The 22,103-nt window shown below is 41.7% G+C and overlaps 1 protein-coding gene across 3 annotated transcripts in view; it reads right to left on the bottom strand.

Annotated features, from left to right (window-relative positions):
- The window catches only part of MCC (MCC regulator of WNT signaling pathway), a 266,904-nt gene that overhangs the window by 17,455 nt on the left and 227,346 nt on the right, over positions 1–22,103 (bottom strand). For all 3 annotated transcript variants that reach the window (XM_060761904.2, XM_060761905.2, XM_060761907.2), the window contains 4 exons: positions 18,901–19,084; positions 6,167–6,401; positions 5,790–5,996; positions 2,414–2,511 (listed from right to left, as the gene is read on the bottom strand). In XM_060761904.2, coding sequence (XP_060617887.2) covers positions 2,414–2,511; positions 5,790–5,996; positions 6,167–6,401; positions 18,901–19,084 — 724 coding nt within the window. The remainder of the gene's footprint in view (positions 1–2,413; positions 2,512–5,789; positions 5,997–6,166; positions 6,402–18,900; positions 19,085–22,103) is intronic.

The raw sequence follows: 22,103 nt of genomic DNA, 5'->3' as shown, positions 1-22,103 counted from the left end.
GTTGTGAGACATCCTGCAGCACATTTTGCTATAATTTTTCTATGAATTGCTCATAGAGTCTCAACCAATTTAACAGTTTGTGGCAGCCACAAAAACAGTTTCTGGAGTATAACAACTATTTTCAAAATAAGAACCGCATAATTAAACAGGAACTTTCAAACCAGGAACAGGATTTTTTTTTCAAATGTTGTTACATTGTGTTCAGGACATGCTAACGTCCCATGCATTTAATTTAGCAGAGTCATGAGGGAAACATTAAAAATAGATTAAAAGTCGCTGTCTCAAATTGGTTACTTGGGAAAACATACAGTTCTTTGTGTCTATAACAAATGCTATACACGTCCACAACATTTCAAAAGTAAAAAAAAAAAACTTCCTGAGAGAGACTAAAATTCTATCTATGATGTATTACAGGCATGGGCAAACTTGGGCCCTCCATGTGTTTTGGACTTCAACTCCCTGAGGGGGTAAAAGGAAAGGGCCTGAGGATGTTAGGAATGGTGGGAGTTGAAGTCCAAACCACCTGGAGGGCCCAAGTTTGCCCATGCCTGATGTACATGGTCTCCAAACACACTGAGTCAAAACCCGAAGATATGGCTACATTTATTTGTCTCAACACATTTTAAGACAACGGACAGAACTGGAAGCCCACCTTCATGTTCATGAATCTTCATGCTCAACTGTCTAATGAACAAACCCAATGTTGGTTCAGGCTCCCCAAACCTACTCACTACCTAGTTCTTCCTGGGTGTCTGAGGCCGTAGGAGGTTTCAGACATACATCCATGGGTTAGTCGTTTAACTTATATTATCAAGAGGGGGTCCTGCAGGCCTGCACAACCTGTAGTCCTCCAGGTGTTTGGAACTCCAACTTCCAGAAGCCCTAGTCAGCTTGTCGAATGATCAGGGATTCTGGGAGCTGAAGTCCAAAACACCTGGAAGGCCGCCAGCAGTACAGGCCTTCATTAGTGAATGTAGAGTAGAATGGGTTTGTATCAGAGATTAGAATTAGTTGGAAGAGACCTCATGGGCCATCCAGTCCAACCCCCTGCCAAGAAAATCGCCTTCAAAGCACCCCTGACAGATTTTATTTATTTACAGTATTTATATACTGCTTTTTTCACCCCTAGGGAAACTCAAAGTGGTTTATGGCCATCCATACTCTGTTTGAAAGCCTCCAAAGAAGGGGCCTCCACCACACTCCAGGGCAGAGTTCCACTGCTGAACCGCTCTCACTATTAGGAAGTTCTTCTTCATGTTCAGGTAGAATCTCCTTTCCCGTAGTTTGAAGCCACTGTTCTGTGTCCTAGTCTCCAGGTCAGCAGAAAACAAGCCTCCTCCCTCCTCCCTATGACTTGCCCTCACATATTTACTTGTTAGTATACTATTCTGAGTGAAACTCACCTTGCATTATGAAGCCCCTTACTCTGTTTCCCCCCATCTTCACAGCTCCTCATGCGGGGACGTGAGAGAAGCCTCCCACAAGGATGATAAAACATCAGAAATCATCCGGGCGTCCCCTGGGCAACGTCCTTGCAGACGGCCAATTCTCTCACAACAGGAGCGGTTGCTCCTGACACGACAAAAAAACAAACAAAAAACACTATATTTAATGTCTAACCTTAATCTAACAACAGTTTCCTCCAATTTTCCTGCGAAAGAAGTTTTGGCTGGCAGGCTGTAATTTCCTGAATGATGTCAGGCTAGATTAAGGCCCAAGGCAGACTAATTTTAGCATTAAGTTTTGTATTTTAGTTACTAGCTCAATGATTTCATGATCAAATCCTTTGAAACTTGGATGTCTGCTGTCAAATATACTACTTTTAAATGTAATTTAACATGTAAATGTAATTTATGCTCCCAAACTTGTGTGTGACATGAAATGTGCAACTAGCAATTGGTAGCATTTCTTTTAAGTCTCGTTTCCTGCTTTTGATGCCTCTTCCCATATATTATTAATTAGTGTCTCTTTTGCAACTTGATGTTTAAGCTTGTGGGTTTTATTTTTTAAAGAAACTAAAAACTCATATTATCCACTATTTAGGAAACAGTGCTGTCAGTCCTGAAGAGTACGTATTATATAAAACTGGGAAGCCTATTCTTGCGGGGAATTAATCTTGCTGAGATGATATTGGAATGCTATCCCCAGATTTGTCAAGTGTTTCCCTGGTGGTTTTTCATTAACTGACTCAGCTACATTGTGCCTTGGGGCTTTCATGTGTGATACGGGAATTAGCAATAGTAATTAAGCTCCCCGTCTATAGATGTTTGAGGACGAGTGCCTAGGCTGATGAGGGCTGAAGAAAAGTACAAGAGAAAAGGAACGATTTGAAGACCCCAGATATGCAAAAACTGTGTGCATTTGACTGATTCAAAGTCCAGAATTAAATCATGGAGGAAAATACTGTGCTTACCGTCGGAGTGCATTTGCCAATTCTGTAGTGAGTTCACTTTCACTGTAGGGTTTCAACTCAGCAAGTGTTAATGAGGCTGTAGTGCCATCTGTGCACTCCTGGAAAATTAAACAAGGCAAGTTGGGATCCTCAAACTTTCAGATGAATTTTTGAAAAAATAACAATTTCTGGTGTTGTCTGTTCCTAGTAATTTCCAGGCAAATCCCCTTCTCTACTATACAACTTCTCTTTTGACTTACATATAAATATAATATTGTTTATACACCTTGTAAACACACCTCCCTCCCTCCCTCCCTCCCTCCCTCCCTCCCTTCTTCTCTTCTACTTCTCTCTCTTGATTTCTCAGTTATTCTCCCCTTCTCCATCTTATTTATTTATTTATTTCATTTTCTTTCCCACCCTTCTCTTCCCAGAAGGGAATTCAGAATTGTGTTACAAATTAGGCAACAATTGATGCCCAAATATAAATATACAATACAATAAACATTTACATTAAAACCAAACATTAAAACAATGCAATTTAAAACCAGTTATTAAAATCACACCAACCAGAAACATAATCCGAAACCGTTCCATTGGTCTGTTCACTGTTCCTTATTCTCTTGTTGCACTAAAAGTCTTGCGATCTAAAAATTTGGTCACATAACCATGTTTTTACTTACTTCCTGAAGATCAGAAGGAGGAGGCTGATCTAATTTCACGATGCAGGCAATTCCATAGCCAAGGGGCCATCACTGAAAAGGCTCTGTCTTTCATCCCCACCAGTCACACTTGCGAAGGTGGTGGGACCAAGAGCAGAGCCTCCTCAGATGATCTTAATCTCCAAGGTGGACCATTGAGGGAGATATGTTTGGACAGGTAAGCTGGGCCGGAACCTTTTAGGCCTTTATAGGCTAAAGCCAGCAGTTTGAATTGTGCTCAGTAGCAGACTGGCAAACAGTGGAGCTGACATAACTGGGAGATTGTGTTCTCCCTGTACGCTGCCCCAGTGAGAAATCTGGCTGCTGCCCATTGGACCATTTGAAGCTTCTGAACAGTCTTCAAAGGCAACCCCGCATAGAGCACAATGCAGTAATCTATCCTTGATGTAACAAGAGAGTGGACCACCATGGCCAAGTTGACTTCTCAAGGTATGGGTGCAACTGGTGGACAAGTTTTAATTGTGCAAAAGCTCCCCTGGCCACCACCAAGACCTGGGGCTCCAGGTTCAATGATGAATCTAGGATCACTCCCAAGCTACAAACCTGCATCTTCAGAGGGAGTGAAACCTCATCCAACACAGGCTGTACCCCTATACCTTGTTCGGCCTTACAAGAGGGTAGACACCTCTTACAACATACTTTCCATGCAGCTCTCCCTCCCTGATATTATGACTACCAAGCTTTGAATCAGGATGGAGGACATGCCTTGAAATGATGCTTTCTTGCTTTAACTAGCAGAACTGCTTTGGGGCAAGATGGTACAATCTTGACAGATGCATCCACTTTAGCAAATACAGGAAGCAACCCTTTGTCATAGGTTGAGAATTTCAAGTCTCAGAAGTGGCAACAGATAAGATGCAACGATTGGGAGATCCAGCAAAGCAAAGGCAGGCATGGGAGAAGGGGGTTGAGGGAAATGTCTGCACCCCTTCAAGTATGACTTTCATATTAACCAGTAGCATAAGCCTCAGTTCTTTGGGGGTAAACTAATAACAATAGTGGTATTTTGGCAGGCCTCAGTGACCTCTCCTGTTGATAAAATCCTTGGATTATATCCCAACTACATTATTACTACCACAATGGCTTTGAATGTGAAATATAATTTTAAAAAACTATTTAAGGACTGGGTTGCTGTGTGTTTTTCTTAAGAGAGAATGCTTCTGGAACATGGCCATACAGCCAGGAAAACTCACAGCAACCCAGTGATTCCGGCCATGAAAGCCTTCAACAACATATTTAAGGACTTTTTTCATGGAGGCTTCCTGGCACCAAAGGCAAATACATAAAATATGACAGCTTGGCGACATTTAGTATTTGACTTATTACTGCACCAGCAGACAGAAATCAGTGACGAGACTACATTTTTGGTACTTTCTCTCCATTCCTAGGAAACTTCTAGGACTTCTAATTTATTTTCATTTGTCACTCTAAGGGCTGCTAGAACCACATGATTAGACCTGCGCACATTATTTAGTGTCTGATACAAGCAAGAACATTCATGCTTTACTTCGAAATTCTCTATAGCTTAAGGCAGGCTCAAACTGCCACACAATATGGGTATATTTTTGTGATACACAGCAACTCTTTTTGCTCCCTGGCTTGTCAGGTGACATACTTGTGCCAGGTGTTTCCCTGAGGCTTCAGGTAGGAGTTCAGAGTTTCCACAGAGATATCCAGTCATCTGTAAGGATGTGGGAATTTCCCAGCAAATCTACCCAATGAGGGCATTGCGCTGTAAGAGACAAGGTCTATGGTCTTCCTTATTTTACTTATTATTATTAATTTTTTGGCTATATTTCCTTTCACAGAAGATACCCATGGCTAGTGGGCACAAAAGAATCACAATTTTGGAATTCCCCTCTCCCTTTTCAAAAAACGATGACTCTGCGGATGCTTGCCATAGCTGCAGGCGAAACGTCAGGAGAGAATGCCTCTAGAACATGGCCATATAGCCCGAAAAAACCTACAACCCAACGATGACATAACTTCCAACAAAGCCGTTTATTTCTGTGGAACTCCCTGCCTAGGGATATAAGATCGGCCCTCTCCCTCCTGACTTTTTGAAGAAAGGTGAAAACCTGGCTTTTTGAGCAGGCCTTCCCAAATACGGCATAGTTATATGAAATCCTGGAACCACTTGACAACGTAATTGAATAATGACTTGACATGGAGATGCTCACAGTAATGTTTTTAAGGCTTTGTACGGTTTTTTTAATATTCTTATATTGTATGCTAATGTTTTAACAGTATTTTTTATTGTTTTATTTGTTATTATTGTTGAGGCATCAAATTGTTGCCAATTGTGAACCGCTCCAAGTTGCCTCTGGGCTGAGAGGGGTGATATATAAATGTGGTAAATAAATAAATATTTCTGAGTTCAAGAAATCTTCTGTCAATACCCCAACCTTCAATAAAGCTTGAATGAAGTAGACAGACAATAATAGCTGTCTAATAGCTGTCAATAATTGAAGTCCAAAACACCTGGAGGGCCAAAGTTTGCCCGTGCCTGCTCTAGAGCTTGGAATAGGTGATTGTGCAATATGAAGGATTCTAGCTTTTCAACTGGTGTCTTTTTTCCACATGGCATCCAACCAGATGCCACTAAGTCTGGGGTTTATTTACCGGCAGCTCCTTCTGAATAAATCATCGTGTGAAGATCTATGACAGCACCTCACCTTACTTGACTTCTCTTTACTGCTGCTACTAGCTGAGCTGAGAGATCGCATCCTCTGCTCCTTTTGCTCTTCCACTTCCGACTTCAGGTGCTCAATGTGGACAAGATAGGCCTGCTCCTGAGCTTCCCGGCTGCTCAATTTCAGCTCCAGGGCTTTTTTCTCTTTTTCCAACAAGTACAGCTGTGCCTTCAGTTCTGCCATTTCCTCCTGTTGGCACAGAGGAGCATGCTACAGTTTGCAACAAGACATGTCTGCATAACTGGTAAATGATATTCCCTTAACGGCCACTTTATTGTAATTGGAAAACAATATCCACACATGTGTTTAAACACAAAAAAACCCAAACCCCTAAACAGATTGAAATTTATCCTTTTTACCTTCATTGCCATAAGCTCCTGCATGAGTACAGCATTTTCTAGATCCAGCCTTTGACTGTCTCCGCGAGGCTTGACATCATAACTGAGGGGATCAATATGGATGCTTTCCAGCTCCAACATCGTCAGCTTCACAGCTGCCCTGTCGTTTTTCAGCTGCTGAATGTAGTCCTTCAGCCTCTGTTCATCCTCCTTTGTGAATTCTGTATCACAACTGCTTGCTGTAGAACTAGTTGTACTTAAAAGAGGAGGAACAAATGTGAGAAATTGTATGTTTAAACAGTTGATGTATAAAAACAGTAGCAAAAAACCAAGCACAATTTTTGAAATGCAAAAGCAGAAATTAAGAAAGACCCATTTGTTACTGAGCCCCCCCTCCCCCTGGTGGCGCAGCTGCTGAACTTGTTGACCGAAAGGTAGGCAGTTTGAATCCGGGGAGCAGGGTGAGCTCCTGCTGTTAGTTCCACCTTCTGCCAACCTTACAGTTTGAAAACATGTAAATGTGAGTAGATCAAGAGTTGCCACTTCTGCGGGAAGGTAACAGCACTCCATGAAGTCATGCCGGCCACATAACCTTGGAGATGTCTACGAACAATGCCAACTCTTTGGCTTAGAAGTGGAAATGAGCACCACCACCCCCACCCCCCCGAGATGGACACGACTAGACTTAATGTCAGGAGAAACCTTTACCTATTTGTTACTGAGTAAAACGTGCACTATGACACTGTCCAAACTGTGGTGCATTAAGCATCCGGTAGATCCAGACCTCATCTACACTGCCATATAATGCAGTTTCAGAATGCAGTATAGTGGACTACAGCTCTGGAAACCAGGGTTCAAACCACTACTCAGCTATGGAAACCCACAGCATGATCTTGAGCAAGTCAGTTTCTTAACCTCAGAAGTTGGTCAAAGCAAGCTTCCTCTCAACAAATCTTGAAAAGATTCAGTTTAAGGTTGCATTATGTTGGAATAGACTTGAAGGCACACAACAACAAACAACAAAAGCATCTAGTATAAGATCAATTTCTAAATGGAGTACCAGAGTATGACATTTGTGAATAAAGATGTCCCGAACTGTTTATATGTCCTTAAAAAATGATGGGATACCCTTCACCCTGCTCAGACTTTGGAGAGCTGCTGCCAGTACGGGTAAATAATGCTGTATTGGGCTTGATGGCCAAAAAGGTAGCAGCTCCATACATCACCTACAGAAGATGGAACCAGCAGTTTACTACTGCACACCTCTCCCTACATTCTGAAACGCAACAAAGTCTACTTCAGGTATGGGCAAACTTTGGCCCTCCAGGTGTTTTGAACTTCAACTCCCACAATTTATAACAGTCTACTCTCTTCCTACTGGCTGCTAGGAACTGTGGGAGCTGAAATCCAAAACACCTGGAGGGCTGAAGTTTGCCCATACCTGGTCTACACATACAACCTAGAGATATATTAAAACAGATAGTACCATTTCGGACCATGGATAGGGAATCGCATTTTTAATTCTTATTCATGTTCCAACACACACACACACACACTTGCCTTGTATATAGAAAATTAGAGTGACTTGGCTACACTCTACCTTATGGTGGTTGTCAGTGCTGCACTTGCAGGTCAGCATTAAACAATAAACATCAGCTACAGGGAGGACACTTCAAAAGGGCACTGTATCTGCACTCTCAAGTGGCGCAGTTTATTTGCTTCTGACTCTTCATGACTTCCTGGATCAGCCCACGCCAGAGCTCCCTGTTGGCTGTCACCGCCCCCAGCTCCTTCAAGGTCAAGCCAGTCACTTCAAGGATCCCATCCATCCATCTTGCCCTTGGTCGGCCCCTCTTCCTTTTTCCTTCCATTTTCCCTAGCATCATTGTCTTCCCCAAGCTTTCCTGTCTCCTCATTATGTGGCTATAGTACGTCATCTTTGCCTCTAATCTGCTTCCCTCCAATGAGCAGTCGGGCTTTATTTCTTGAAGTATGGACTGGTTGGACCTTCTTGTGTTCCAAGGCACTCTCAAAATTTTCCTCCAACACCACAGTTCAAAAGTGTCTAACTTCCTTCGCTCAGCTTTCCTTATGGTCCAGCTCTCGCATTCATAGGTTGTTAAGGGGAATGCCTTTAATTATGCGGATCTTCATTGCCAGTGTGATGTCTCTACTCTTCACTGTTTTATCGAGATTGGTCATTGCTCTCCTCCCAAGAAGTAGGTGTCTTCTGATTTCCTGGCTGCAGTCTGCATCTGTAGTAATCTTTGAGCCTAGAAATACAAAGTCTGTCACTGCCTCCACTTTTTCTCCCTCTATTTGCCCGTCATCAATCGGTCTGGTTGCCATAATCTTGATTTTTTTAAATGTTTAACTGCAGCCCAGCTTTTGCATATTCTTCTTTCACTTTGGTTATAAGGCTCTTATAACCAGGCTCCTCCTTGCTTTCAACCATAAAAGTGGTATCATCTGCATATCTAAGGTTGTTAATGTTTCTTCCAGCAATTTTAACTCCAGAATTGGATTCATCAAGCCCTGCATGTTGCATGATGTGTTCTGCATACAAGTTGAATAGGTTGGGTGAGAGTATACAAGCCTGCAGTACTCCTTTCCCAATCTTGAACCAGTCTGTTGTTTCGTGGTCAGTTCTTACTACTGCTACTTGGTCATTATACAAATTCCTCAGGAGACAAACAAGGTGACTTGGTTATCCTCATACCACCAAGAACTTGCCATAATTTATTATGATCAACCTTGTACTATATATTTAATCTATTACAATTTTGGCAGCTTTTACTCAGAACAAGCTCATGGAAAATCCATTGCCTGTTCTTATTCCTTTCCATAGGACACAATTTCACATTAGGAAATAAGGGAGAGAGGAATTTGACCTTTCTCCATACATGTGGTTGATTTTGCAAAGGCAACACAGAATAAACATGATATATGCACATCTTCTAGATAAGCCTAGGAACTGACTTCATTGCTGTTGATCATTGGCTACTTTCTTCCTGAAATTTGTAGAAGTTAATTGCAAAGCTTCTACCTATTCCTTAACATTCTGCTCTTGAACATAATTACAACAACACTAAAAAGGAAGAGCAACAACCCTGTGCTTTCTGCAGAGACAAAGCTGCCTGCTGTCTCCTGAGGACCTGTAATCAGCCGCTGGGTGAGGGTTAAGTCATCCATTAGCTGTGCCTGTCTGGAATGCTGGATGATCTCAGTTATCAGCAGGGGAATAAATCACTTTCTGCACTGCGTTGCAATATTTTTCAGTCTTTGTTTTTACAAAAGGAGTGGGGGGAGAAGACCCTGGATCCTATGCATAGTTTCTATGCTTCATATAGCCTGTTCTTAAATAAAGCAGGAAGACACAGCTCCTCTCTTGCCTCCCCCAGTCCTTCCTTCCTCATTGTTAAGCTCAAAACCATGGTACATTTTGAAGAAGTGAATCAGACAAACTGCCTGTTGATCTTGTAAAGACCGCCAAGTTTTCTGTATCTAAAAAAGAACATACGGAATTGGCTGGGATACAAAGGTTTCCCTGAGCTACTCCCTTCCATAAATGATCACATTACATGGTTTTAAATTACAGCTTTTTGCTAATTCCAGCCAGCCCCTTCCCAATCTCTCTGAGGGATAATAGGCACCATGTGAAGAAGCAGCAAACGAATTATTTTACTGTTCTTTTTCCTTGGCAAGAATATCAGAGCACAGTTAGGCTATCGTCTTTTTTAAAAATGCAAAATCTTGCACAAAGTATCCGCTATCCCTTTCTGTTCTATTTCAAAGTTCCTTATGAACACATATTAATTCTGCTTCAATATGGGGTATTGAGAAAGATCTGAATATTACAACTCATGAATTATTGCAAAAACGTATTTTACAAACTCATTAGACTACTTAAGATGAAAGGAGCAGCACTGAAGTGTCCAAAAACTGAAGGACAGCAATGAAGCATTCTAAATAAAATACTAAATTTTTCTGGGTCTAGGTGTCATGGGTCATTTTAGAAAGGTTTAGTTCATTAATCCTAAGATCTTGGGTTAAAAAGGGGGAAACTATTAATTAAGATGAGATTTCTACTTGGCAATTGCCCTGCTGCATCCATGGAATTGTATGCAGCATTCAGACAAACTCTTGTGTTTCACTTGCAATAGCCACTGTACTCCAACTGCCACATCTATCCTCCTCTTTTTTACTTTCATGTGTGTGTATGTACAAGCATGCACATACACACACAAACTCATGTAAGTGTGTGTATGTGCATGCTTGTATTGTCTCTATATATGTGTTCCTACACACGCACACACACATGGATATGTGTATATATTACCCAGCACTATGAGCTATTATCAGATCTGCATATTTGTTTCCCCATTTATTTATTTACTTCATTTGTATACCCTCCTTCTCATCCTGAAGAGAACTTAGAGCGGTCTCACAGGCCAGCAACAATTTGATGCCGTAAAACATACATATAATAAAATAAATGTATACATTAAAACAATAAATTAAAAATACAGATAAACATTAAACCAATTATTAAAAACCATGCAGTCCAAATTCGTAATCCAAGGCCATTCCAGTCATCATTGCACTAATCTGTATTTACTTGTAGCACTAAAGGATTGCTGTCTAAGCGCCTGGTCCCATAACCATGTTTTTAGTTTTTTTCCTGAAGGTCAGGAGGGAGGGGACAATCTAATTTCACTGGGGAGGGAGTTCCACATGAGAAGGCCCTGTCTCTCATCCCCATCAACTGCACTTGCGAAGGAGATGGGACCAAGAACAGGCCTCCCCAGAATATCGTAATCTCCGAGGTGGTTCATAGAGGGAGATGTGTTCGGACAGGTAAGCTGGGCCAGAACTGTTTAGGGTTCTATAGGCTAAAGCCAGCAGTTTGAATTGTGCTCGGAAGCAGACTGGCAACCAGTGGAGCTGGCACAGCAGGGAGGTTGTGTGGTCCCTGTATCCCGCTCCAGTGAGAAATCTGGCTGCGGTTCACTGGACTACATGAAACTTCCAAATAGTCTTCAAAGGCAACCCCACAAAGTGCATATTGCAGTAGTCTATTCTTGATGTAACAAGAGCATGGACGACCATGACCAATTCTGACTTCTCAAGTTATGAGTGCTACTGTCACACAAATTTTAATTGTATGAAAGCTCCCTTTGCCACTGCCGAACTTGGGGTTCCAGGCCCAGCAATGAGTCCAGGATAATTCCCAAGCTGAGAAGCTGCGTCTTCAAAGGGAGTGTAACTCCATCCAGCACAGGCAGTAACCCTATACCCTGTTTGGACTTATGACTGACCAGGAGTACCTCTGTCTTGTCTGGATTCAATTTCGATTTGCTTGCTGCCATCCAGACTATCACAGCTGCCAAGGACCAGTTCAGGACTTGAACAGCTTCCTTAGCAGCAGGTGGAAAGGAGAGATGAGGTAGAAATAATACCTATCCATCAGGTATTATTTTTACCTCAGAAAAATCATCTAAAACCTGAAGCAGAAGAACAAACTTTCCAGCAGGTATGGAGCAGAAAATATGTCAGAGTGTTTGGGGAGTTTAGAGAAATGGTACGGTTCCACAGAGATTATGTCATAACACATTTGTCAGTCTCTAAGATAGCACAAGGCTCCGGATTTCCCTGGGGTAGATGAATGATGTGTTGGGGATGACTCTTCTCTTGGTGTTACTTCCTGTGCATTACGAATCGCAGAGCCTTTTCCTGTCCTGAAAGGACTCCCAAGGGGTCCTCTGAGTTTACAAAGGGGGGGTATTTTCCCCTGAATGCAGCAGTGTTGCTTGCTGAGCCATCATGAGTGGATTCTTGCCTTAGGCCTACATTCCTTTTATTGGAACAGATTTATTGTTTTTAAAAAATCACAATGCTAGTATAAGGCTACTTGGAAATTGCACACTGGCACACTCTGAATTGCCTGTTTTTATTTCTATGATCTGAAAAGGCAACAGGGAAAGTTTCAATTGCTGTCTTAAGATTCCTGTTAAAACAAACAGCTATGGGAGAAAATAAATCAAAGGAGCCCTTTTAGAGGTTGGAGTGGGATGCAATGAAATTATGCAGTTTTCAAGCCTGGCTGAGAAAGTGACCAGGTAAATCAAAGAGTGATTTTGAACTACAGCCAGCCCTCCATATCCAGGGATTCTGTATCCACAGCATAAACCATCCATGAGTTGAGATTTGGTATCCACAAGGGCATGAAGGACCGAGGCTGGAACCAAAACCCAGAAGATCCCAAGGACTCATTGTCATGAAAACAACAAGTGAAGAAGTACCATGGGTGTGTTGGCCACAAAGAATATGGACTTACTATCCATATTTACCTGAGTAAATAATGCCAGACCTGCTTCAAAATGTCATGAAAAGATGGTTGTTGCAGTTATGAAGAAACAACAGTGCCCACTTGCCTATATGGGTACCCACAGGGCAGAAAATAAATACTGAAATTAATACACCCAAGAAGAAAGAGACTGTAGGATATTTGGAAAATCAAATGGAAATGGAAAGGTAAAGGTTTTCCCCTGACATTAAGTTCAGCCGTGTCCGACTCTGGGGGTTGGTGCTCATTTCCATTTCTAAGCCAAAGAGCCGTCGTTATCTGTAGACAACTCCAAGGTCATGTGGCCCGCATGACTGCATTGAGCGGCTTAAGGAGCTGGGCATGTTTAGCCTGAAGAAGAGAAGGCTGAGAGGGGATATGATAGCCATGTATAAATATGTGAGAGGAAGCCACAGGGAGGAGGGAGCAAGCTTGTTTTCTGCTTCCCTGGAGACTAGGACGCGGAACAATGGCTTCAAACTACAAGAGAGGAGATTCCATCTGAACATGAGGAAGAACTTCCTGACTGTGAGAGCCGTTCAGCAGTGGAACTCTCTGCCCCGGAGTGTGGTGGAGGCTCCTTCTTTGGAGGCTTTTAAGCAGAGGCTGGATGGCCATCTGTCAGGGGTGATTTGAATGCAATATTCCTGCTTCTTGGCAGGGGGTTGGACTGGATGGCCCATGAGGTCTCTTCCAACTCTTTGATTCTATGATTCTATGAGTGCTGTTACCTTCCCGCCGGAGTGGTACCTATTGATCTACTCACACTTGCATGTTTCCAAACTTATAGGTTGGCAGAAGCTGGGGCAAACAGCAGGAGCTCACACCACTCCCCGGATTTGAACCTGTGACTTTTCATTTAGCAAGTTTAGAAGCTAGGCGGTTTAACCCATTGCACTACCGAGGTTTTTTGTTACTTCTTTTGAATTTTGCATGTTTTAGCTGTACTTCAATAGGTTGAATTCAGTTTAATTTTGGGAGAAAGGCATGATATTACTACCATCACCACAACCACTATTATGACCATTATCATAATTACAGCTACTATCTCTTTAGCATAAAGGAAAGAAATAATGAAGAATGCCTTTGCTTGGATTTAATCTAGAGCACCTGCCACAGTATCAGAAGGCAGATTCAGCCTCCATCTACTGATGCAACACCTCTGCACAAGAACAATTGAGGCATTTTATCTGCACTGTTTGCTAAAAGCTACGCAAGAAAAGCAATGCAAGTCAAAGTTAACAAGATACCAGGAGCATGTGAATTAGCAAACTGTCATCTCCTGCATACAAGAATAGCGCTCCCTCAAAGGGCCCTGGTGTTTGTGTCTTCTTAGATCACCAATCAAAATATTGAACCTGATGTTTTGGTTTATTTTATTAATAACTTGCCTACAAGCATGTTCCGCAGTTTAATTCCCTATGTTGTTGGCTTGCGTTTCAACACAGGAAACTGCAGTTCCCTTTTTGCTTTCGGTAATAAGGGAGGGCTGCAGCTTCTTCAGCCCTTTCTTGCATCTCCACGATTCCTGAGTGAAGGGTTCAAGTAGGAGAAGGGAGCTCTCGTGCTGTTGCTCTGAAGGCAACTATTTGGTTATTGTTGCTTTTGTTTTGTGGCCAAACTGATGTACTGAAATTAAGGTGCATTGGGCCACATGCAGCAGTGGCAGGAAATACACGCTGTGCCAATCCGGTGCTATTATAATACCTACAATGAAATAATATGAAACACAACCATGCTTCTGATGCTGGGTTGGGGGAATGGGGAGGGAGGGACCCTTCTACTGACCTCAGCTCTGCTCCCTCTGACATGCCCTTTCAAACATTTGCCAAAGTAATCCCCTCTGAAAATGGTACAGCATGATGCATCACAGTCTGAAGGATTTATTGGCCAATCATGTAAGTGTTTTCCATCTATTAACCATACATAAATACAGCAGACTTAAATATGTCATAGATCTTGTCTGGGTGATACAATTTCTGCACCCTTTATGCTTAGACTCTGTCAACTGAGGTAATGCTTTATTTGCATCTCATCCATTAAGATGGGGAAAAGATCCAGATTTCTGTCCTTCTTTGAACCCTACTGATTGCTGAATAGATTGGCTCAAATAATTAATGTATCCAAAATATTTTGAAGATGTTTGATTAAGGTATCTTCTTTTAGATTAGTAGTTCCCAACCTTTTTTTGACCAGGGACCAGTCTGACCAGTACCAAAAGGGTTATGAATCCATTTCTGGTCAACTTTAGATTCGGTTCAGTTATTTGGGATGCTGATTCAGAAAATTGCATTGGATAGATCACATCAGCTCTAGTTTTGGATACAGAACATATGCCATCCAGTAGTCGCCATCTGCTCACCCACAGAAAACCATATTTAATAATCTAGAACTGATGTGGTAGTAGTAATCTTTCGTGGGTAGTTGTCATGCATCATTTCCCACAGTTGATGGTGGTTGGTGGTGGCAAACCTAGTAGTTGGTGATGGAAGGGTTAATGTAAGTCTTAGTTCTAAAGGGCTGACTAATTTGTAAGTAACAGTTTACAGGTAAAAGTAATTAAGGGTGGAGGCATGCAAGGGATAGGTTGCAGCTGGGTGTTACTGGATTTAAAGAACTAACCTTGAGATAAAAGTATTTGTCTTATCTTGGTGGTAGATGCTGCTGGTTTCCCCCCAGGTTTCTGGATGTTTGGTGTCCTGACTTGTCTCCTGAACTCTTGGAACCCTGGAACCTTGAATCTTAGGACTGGCTTTTGACTATGGTATAGACTCTTGATCCCTGGACTTTACTCATTGAACTCTCTGCCTTTGACCACTGGACTAGACCCTTTGACTATGGTGTAGCATTTACTATCAGTTTTTGTTTTATATTCTGTGGCTGAGTGATATCTTTATGTTTTAGATTTTGGACTATTAAAACAGCCAGAAAGTAAGTGCTGCTTTAATTAAACTGTTTGATACAAACTGGGTGTTTCTTTGATTCACCTCTGCCTGAATACCAGCAGTGCCCTGTCATCATGACAGTAGTCAGCCTCTCCCTCCCGACATCCCCATTGTGTCAGCACTATAAGAGGATTCCGCGAGACCAGTCGCTCTTGTTGCCAAGTGGTTTCAAGGCAACAGTGTAATAATGATGAGGCCAAGGACCACATTTTTGTTCTTGCGGACTACTGAGCGTCCACGGACCACAGATTGGGAACCACTGTTTTAGAAAGCCAGCGTCTACTAAACCAGGAGTGGGCAACTGGGATAGGTCTTGCAGCCAAAATGCTCCCCACGCTAATGAACGATCTTGAAATAGGCAGGAAGCCCTTTTCTTCTTTCGACCAATTATAGTTTTAAAAATGTTAAATAGCATTGAGAATGTCTTGCACTTATTTAAAAGGTGAAATATCCTTCCTGGAGACTTCAAGGAGAGATAATTCATCTATTTTTGGTCAAAAATAGGGATGACTTGGGGAGCCTGGAAGAGTGGAGGGCAATTTCTAGACTTAGATCACCAATGGCCTGGGCTACTGGGAAAGGTGTCTTTCAATGGCAGAAGTGCAAGAAATACACAGCTCTAAATGCAAACAACTCAGTGGGGACAGAAATGTAGGGCTGCAAACCAGTCTTCTGCCATGCTGGAAGACTTTATTCCTCATCTAGTTGCAACAAAACCAACCAACCCAAACACCCAAGTGTCTTGGGGCACTTCAAAGATAAACAAACTTTTTGTATCATAAAGTTTTATGGATTGAGCTCCACTTGATATATTTGGCGCAGAGGGAACTCTTACACCAGAATTAAATTGTTAGTCTTCAAAGTACTTGGTTGTTTTCACATAGCAAGCAAGAACTCATTGTTACATGGCAGCAATCCCTCAATCTTGTCTTTATTCTCCCCTTCAACCTCTCTCTTATACATGCTGTCATTTGTGTGCTTTCTAGGTGCATGATTCATGGTTAGGCTTTCTCCATTAAAACAATTATGATTTCTTAATACACCACAAATCTATTTCTATTCTCACAAAGGAATTGGTAATCTAGCTGGAGTGCTGCCAGCACAACAAACAGAAATGCTATTATTTTTATTCACTTCAGTTGTAACGGGCCGCTTCGGCATTGCTTCTCTCCCCCCTTCACCACCCATTTCGTTGCAGTTGCTCCCTTTTACTATCTTTAACCCCCTTGTCACCAATGACTGGCTGTACATTTGTTCCCAGTAATGCGTTCTGCAATTTGACATTCAGCAACTCATTCCCGATGCTGGAGTTAAGTCTGGGTCAACACTTCCATTACAAATTCCCATTTTGAGGGACTTCAAACTGCAGAGGAAATTATTCACTTTGACATGAAAAGTCTTTGCCAAGGAGAACAGTTCTCTCTCTCTTTCTTTCCATACCACTGCTTTTCCTTTCACAAAGTTTATAAAAGACCCACCATTTTGAATTACTCTGTCGTAGGCTACTGTTTGACTGACAAATTCAGGGGATTTACACAGCTATATTCTTTAGTAGTTAGTTATCTTGAGGAACTGAATGTTTACTCGTGGCCTATGTTCTAGGGCACGAGTGGACAACTGTGGCAACTCTGGGGTCAACCGTCCACCCTGGGACCCGTTGGGGCTCATACATGAACTTGGAATTAGGTGGAAAAGTGTAGTAGAGTTGGGCGTCATCTGCATAGAGATGGCATCAAACTCCAAAACTCCGGATGACCTCTCCCAGCGGTTTAATGTAGATGTTAAAAAGCATGGGGGACAGAATGGAACCTTGCAGGACCCCACAGGTCTAAGGCCAAGGGTCCGAGCAGGTGTCCCCCAGCTTCACCATCTGGGAGTGACCCTCCAGGAAGGACTGGAGCCACGACAGAGCCGTGCCCCCAAGACCCATTTCAGAGAGCCATCCCAGAATGATACTATGGTCGATGGTATCGAAAGCTGCTGAGATGTCCAAGAGAACCAGCAGGGTCACACTCCCCCTGTCCAGCTCCCTGCGGAGGTCATCCACCAAGGTGACCAAAGCCGTTTCAGTACCGTGACCAGGCCTAAAGCCAGACTGTGACTGGTCCAGGTAATCGATGTCCTCTCAGAATCCTTGGAGCTGGGAGGCGACCACCCGCTCCAGCACCTTGCCCAAAAAAGGGAGGTTGGAGATTGATTTGTAGTTGTTCAAGACCGAAGAGTCAAGGGAGGTCTTTTTCAGGAGTGGTCTAACCATAGCCTGTTTCAAACCAGATGGTAATGTCCCCTGCTCCAACGATGCATTAATGATCAACACAAACCAATCAATCAACCCACCGCTAGCTGATTTAATTAGCCAAGAAGGGCAAGAGCCCAGAGCCGACGTGGTTGCCCTCACAGCCCCAAGGACCTCCTCCATGTTGTCAGGATGAACAAGTCGGAAAGAATCCCACAAAACCGGACTGTTTACCATCTGGCTGAGCTAAGCACCGCTGCTGCTCCCCCTGCCTCCCCAATTGGCTCAGAGTTAGGAATATAGACTCATGCAGACAAGGTGAATTGTGGGTATCTTCACACTCCCTTTTCACCCCACAGGAAAGATTGGACTACAAAGCTGGTCTGAAACAAAAATAAGGTATTGTGCATGCAGGGGAAATTCTAAAAAATATTATCAAGACAATGGTGTACCAAAACTGATGCTTCAAAAACGGCATGCCCTTATATTTGAATCTGGTGAAATACGACCTCTCTAATGCATAAGTTTAAGCAAGTATATAGTTATAAACCCAGTTTCAAGTAAGATAAATAATGATTCCACTACCCACACCTGAAGACCTTATATTCAGTGATGGTAAGTATTTATTTGGAAAAAATGCACACATTTCTTTGAATCAGTAATAAAGGTAAATAAGATACGTGAAATTTCTGATTCAACTGTCTCCTACAAATCCTCCTTTACTGACATATTGTAGATAGATGTGGGTGTGCCTTTCCTATTAAAAATCACAGAGAGGAATTGGGGAAATATTTCCTTCTATTATGTTTCTGCAATTCACATACTGAAGAACTCCAAAATTACTAACCACTGGAAACCTTTGTTGTCTTCACATAATAGAACAAATAATGTATGTTTTAAATTTGGGAAAAAAGAAAGAATGGAGAAACAAAGAGAAGGCAGAAGAAATTGTTGAAGTAGAACAAACAATATTGGTTTGCTCTTTATGAAATAGATTAGAATCAGACAAATATAACAAACGTGTACAATATTCTTTGTACAGAGCTTGCTGAATATCTAAACAGAATGCTGGCACTAAGGCACTGAAGTCATTTAAAACTAACACCAATATGTCCCAGTAGTTTGATGTGAGGATGGATAGCTAGATAAATAAATGGAAAACAACACAATCTATTTCGTTCTGACACCAAAGGCCTGTGGATTAACAAACTCAATGAGCCATAGTTACCTGGTGTGACTGTTGGACGACAGGCTCTCCCAGGGCTGAATGCTGCAGCCAGTGACGGCAAAGGCCCCTCCACAGCTGCCATCCAATTTCATTAGCAGGGCTTTTGCTGCATTTTCAGCCGTCTTCCTGCAGTCATGGGCTCTCTTCAGCATCTGGGTGATGTTTTCATCACCTGGTTGGTCCCCTGTTTAGTTAACAAGAAAACAATCAGCGTTATATAGTCCTGGAGAGGATAATAAGCATTAATATGAAGAGATGGGCTTTTACGCTGACATCTGTGCTCCCATCAAGACATTAGCACCTACTTAGTAGTCTGCTAAAATACATTAGGATTATGAAAAGGCTAAACAGGCTGTGATCTGAAGGTGAAATCCCCAACCAGAGTCCCTGCTTCTTTCCCTTTCCTTCCCTTTTCAGGGAACTGTCCTTCCCAGCAGGTCACAAACTACTCTATATACATAAGGTATACACTGTATACACTACCTAAAAAACTCCTCCACCTTGTATGGCTGTGGAGCAGAACAAATAATTTGGCACCTACATGCTTGTCCACGATGCCCTGCCTCATGCACAGAGAAAGAACTGCTTAAAGCTACAGACAATGCAGTAGTTGTATTGTCGAAGGCTTTCATGGCTGGAATAACTCAGTTGTGGGTTTTTTCGGGCTATATGGCCATGTTCTAGAGGCATTTCTCCTGACGTTTCGCCTGCATCTATGGCAAGCATCCTCAGAGGTGAGGCCACCTCTGAGGATGCTTGCCATAGATGAAGGCGAAACGTCAGGAGAAATGCCTCTAGAACATGGCCATATAGCCCGAAAAAACCCACAAGAACTGAATGCAGTAGTTGTCTGTTTTTGAGAAAAAAATTATTTAGCTGCATATGCTCAATCTATTTTATAGGTTTTTGCATTTATTTATGCAATGCTTTTGACACTAAATAAATAAAAACAACTCAGGGAAATGTGATTGGAGATCTGAAGCAATAAATAGGGATCCACAGCACATACATCAGTGGTACTCAACCTGTGGGTCTCCAGGTGTTTTGGCCTACAACTCCCAGAAATCCCAGCCAGTTTACCAGCTGTTGGGATTTCTGGGAGCTGAAGGCCAAAACATCTGGGGACCCACAGGTTCAGAACCATTGACTTACATGAAATTCTTTTTGGATGCCCACAGATTATCATAGATTGCATTTCCTGGTGTGGATCCTTCATACATGGCTTCAAAGAGAGAAAGACTACATAAAAACCCAAATGCTCTCACACACTTATTTCAGTAGCTGAAATAATGTTCATGTTTTGCTATTAAAAATGGTTTCTCATTTTTTGTTTTGTTTTACTACATCTTGTTTTTTGTGAGCAGATGAGGAGTTAGTGCTCAACATCTTGTGAGGAGTTAGTGCTCAACATGTTCAAATGAAAATAAACACTATCAATTTCACAATGAAGTGATGTTTTACAGCTACTGCGGCCTCCTGTGATGCAGACTTTCTGGTAGAAACACTATTTCAGCACATGAGAAACATTGTTATATTTTATCACCTACATTATATGTGATTTACACCTCTCTCGTAGGAGTATAACTTGGAAATGGAAGAAAGCGAACACCTGCCATATATTTGCATACTACTAAAATAAAAGTAACAACTCATCTTTATCCACAAATACGTACAAGCTGCTTCAAGCAAGATTCAGATAGCCAGCTGTACTTGCGAGGATATTCTCCATGAAATCTCTTAATTTTAGAAGATATAGGAAAAGCTCCTTCAGTCATGCCTTTCGATAATATCACTAATAAAACTCTTGCTGGCATTTTTAGGCTGATGGCAACCCTGCCATAATTATGCTGTTAAGATGTTCCTATATTTTTTAAATTAAATTTCTCTGATTATTCAACTAATTTTGGTTGTTCTTTTAAATTTCTAAATTTCATAACTAATTATGTTTTCTTCTAAAGCAAAACTTTGTTCATTGATTCCAGATCTCCAAAATAAGTAATAATAATACTTAATTTATATTCCATCCTTCTTCCCGAGGGGACTCAGAGCAGATTACAGCATATAAACAGACACAGGCAAACATTAAATGCCTTGATTACAATGACATACAATGAGACACAAATACACAGACAAAGGCAAAAGCTTCTCCTTTCATTTCTGGCTCTGGAGGATGTGCTCATTTCCAGATCTGGGGGGGGTGCTTTTCCTCCATTTCCAAGCTGAGGAGCCTGTGTCTGTACGCACCTCCTGGACATGTGGCCGGAATGACTGCTTGGAGCGTCTTTTGCTTTTTTCTGCCAAAGTGGTACTTATTAATCTACTCACATTTGAATGTTTTCAAACTGATAGATTGGCAGGAGCTAGGGCTAACAGTGGGAGCTCACCCCATCCCGCGGATTTGAACTGCCAACATTCAGATCAACAATTCAGCAGCACAAGGGTTTAACCCATTGTGCCACCGCGGCCAGTAATGATACTGATTTTAGTTTGTCCAAATAAGAGCCTGAAAATCAGGTTTTAAATAAGACTTTGAATATCATGTTTTAACACTGGAGCGCAAAGGTAATTTAACACAACTAGCAAAACTAGTTGTGAATTAAGTTTTAAAACAAGTACTTTTTGTATCATGGTGAAGCCTAAAAAAACATGTTAATGAGAGTTTTCATATTCTTTCTGTGACATTATAAACATCAGATTGTTATCCGAACGAGCTAAAAGGGCTACTATAAAATAGACAAGTGTACTTTCATGTGAAATCACAAAATTTCCCATGCAAAAAAGAAGTTATCTTTCTGGTTTGATTTCTTATGTAGGAATGTGTCCGGAAACTGGCTCATCTTCCTAATTAGGAATCTGCTCCCCCAATGGTCAAAGTACTAAAACAGGATCAAAATGCTGACACTTTAAAAACAGGATAACTCCTATGTTGTGGTTAAGTCAAAGGTCTCCAAACGTTCTTAATTCATGACTCCCTTAGGACTTCAGTAATTTTTTCATGTCTCCCCTTGACTAAAAGAAATACAGTAGACTCTCAAGTTAACTAGCATTCATGGAGATTGGTAGATGCCAGATAAATGTAGTTTCTGGTTGATTGGGAGTTACTATTAAAAATAGGCGTAACTGGTATTATACCTCATACTATACCATACCATACCATACTACTACTACTACTACTACTACTACTACTAATAATAATAATAATA

This window comes from Anolis sagrei, chromosome 2 (assembly GCF_037176765.1).
Source record: "Anolis sagrei isolate rAnoSag1 chromosome 2, rAnoSag1.mat, whole genome shotgun sequence".
NCBI classification, from domain to species: Eukaryota; Metazoa; Chordata; class Lepidosauria; order Squamata; family Dactyloidae; genus Anolis; species Anolis sagrei.
This window is presented reverse-complemented; position numbering and strand designations above follow the sequence as displayed.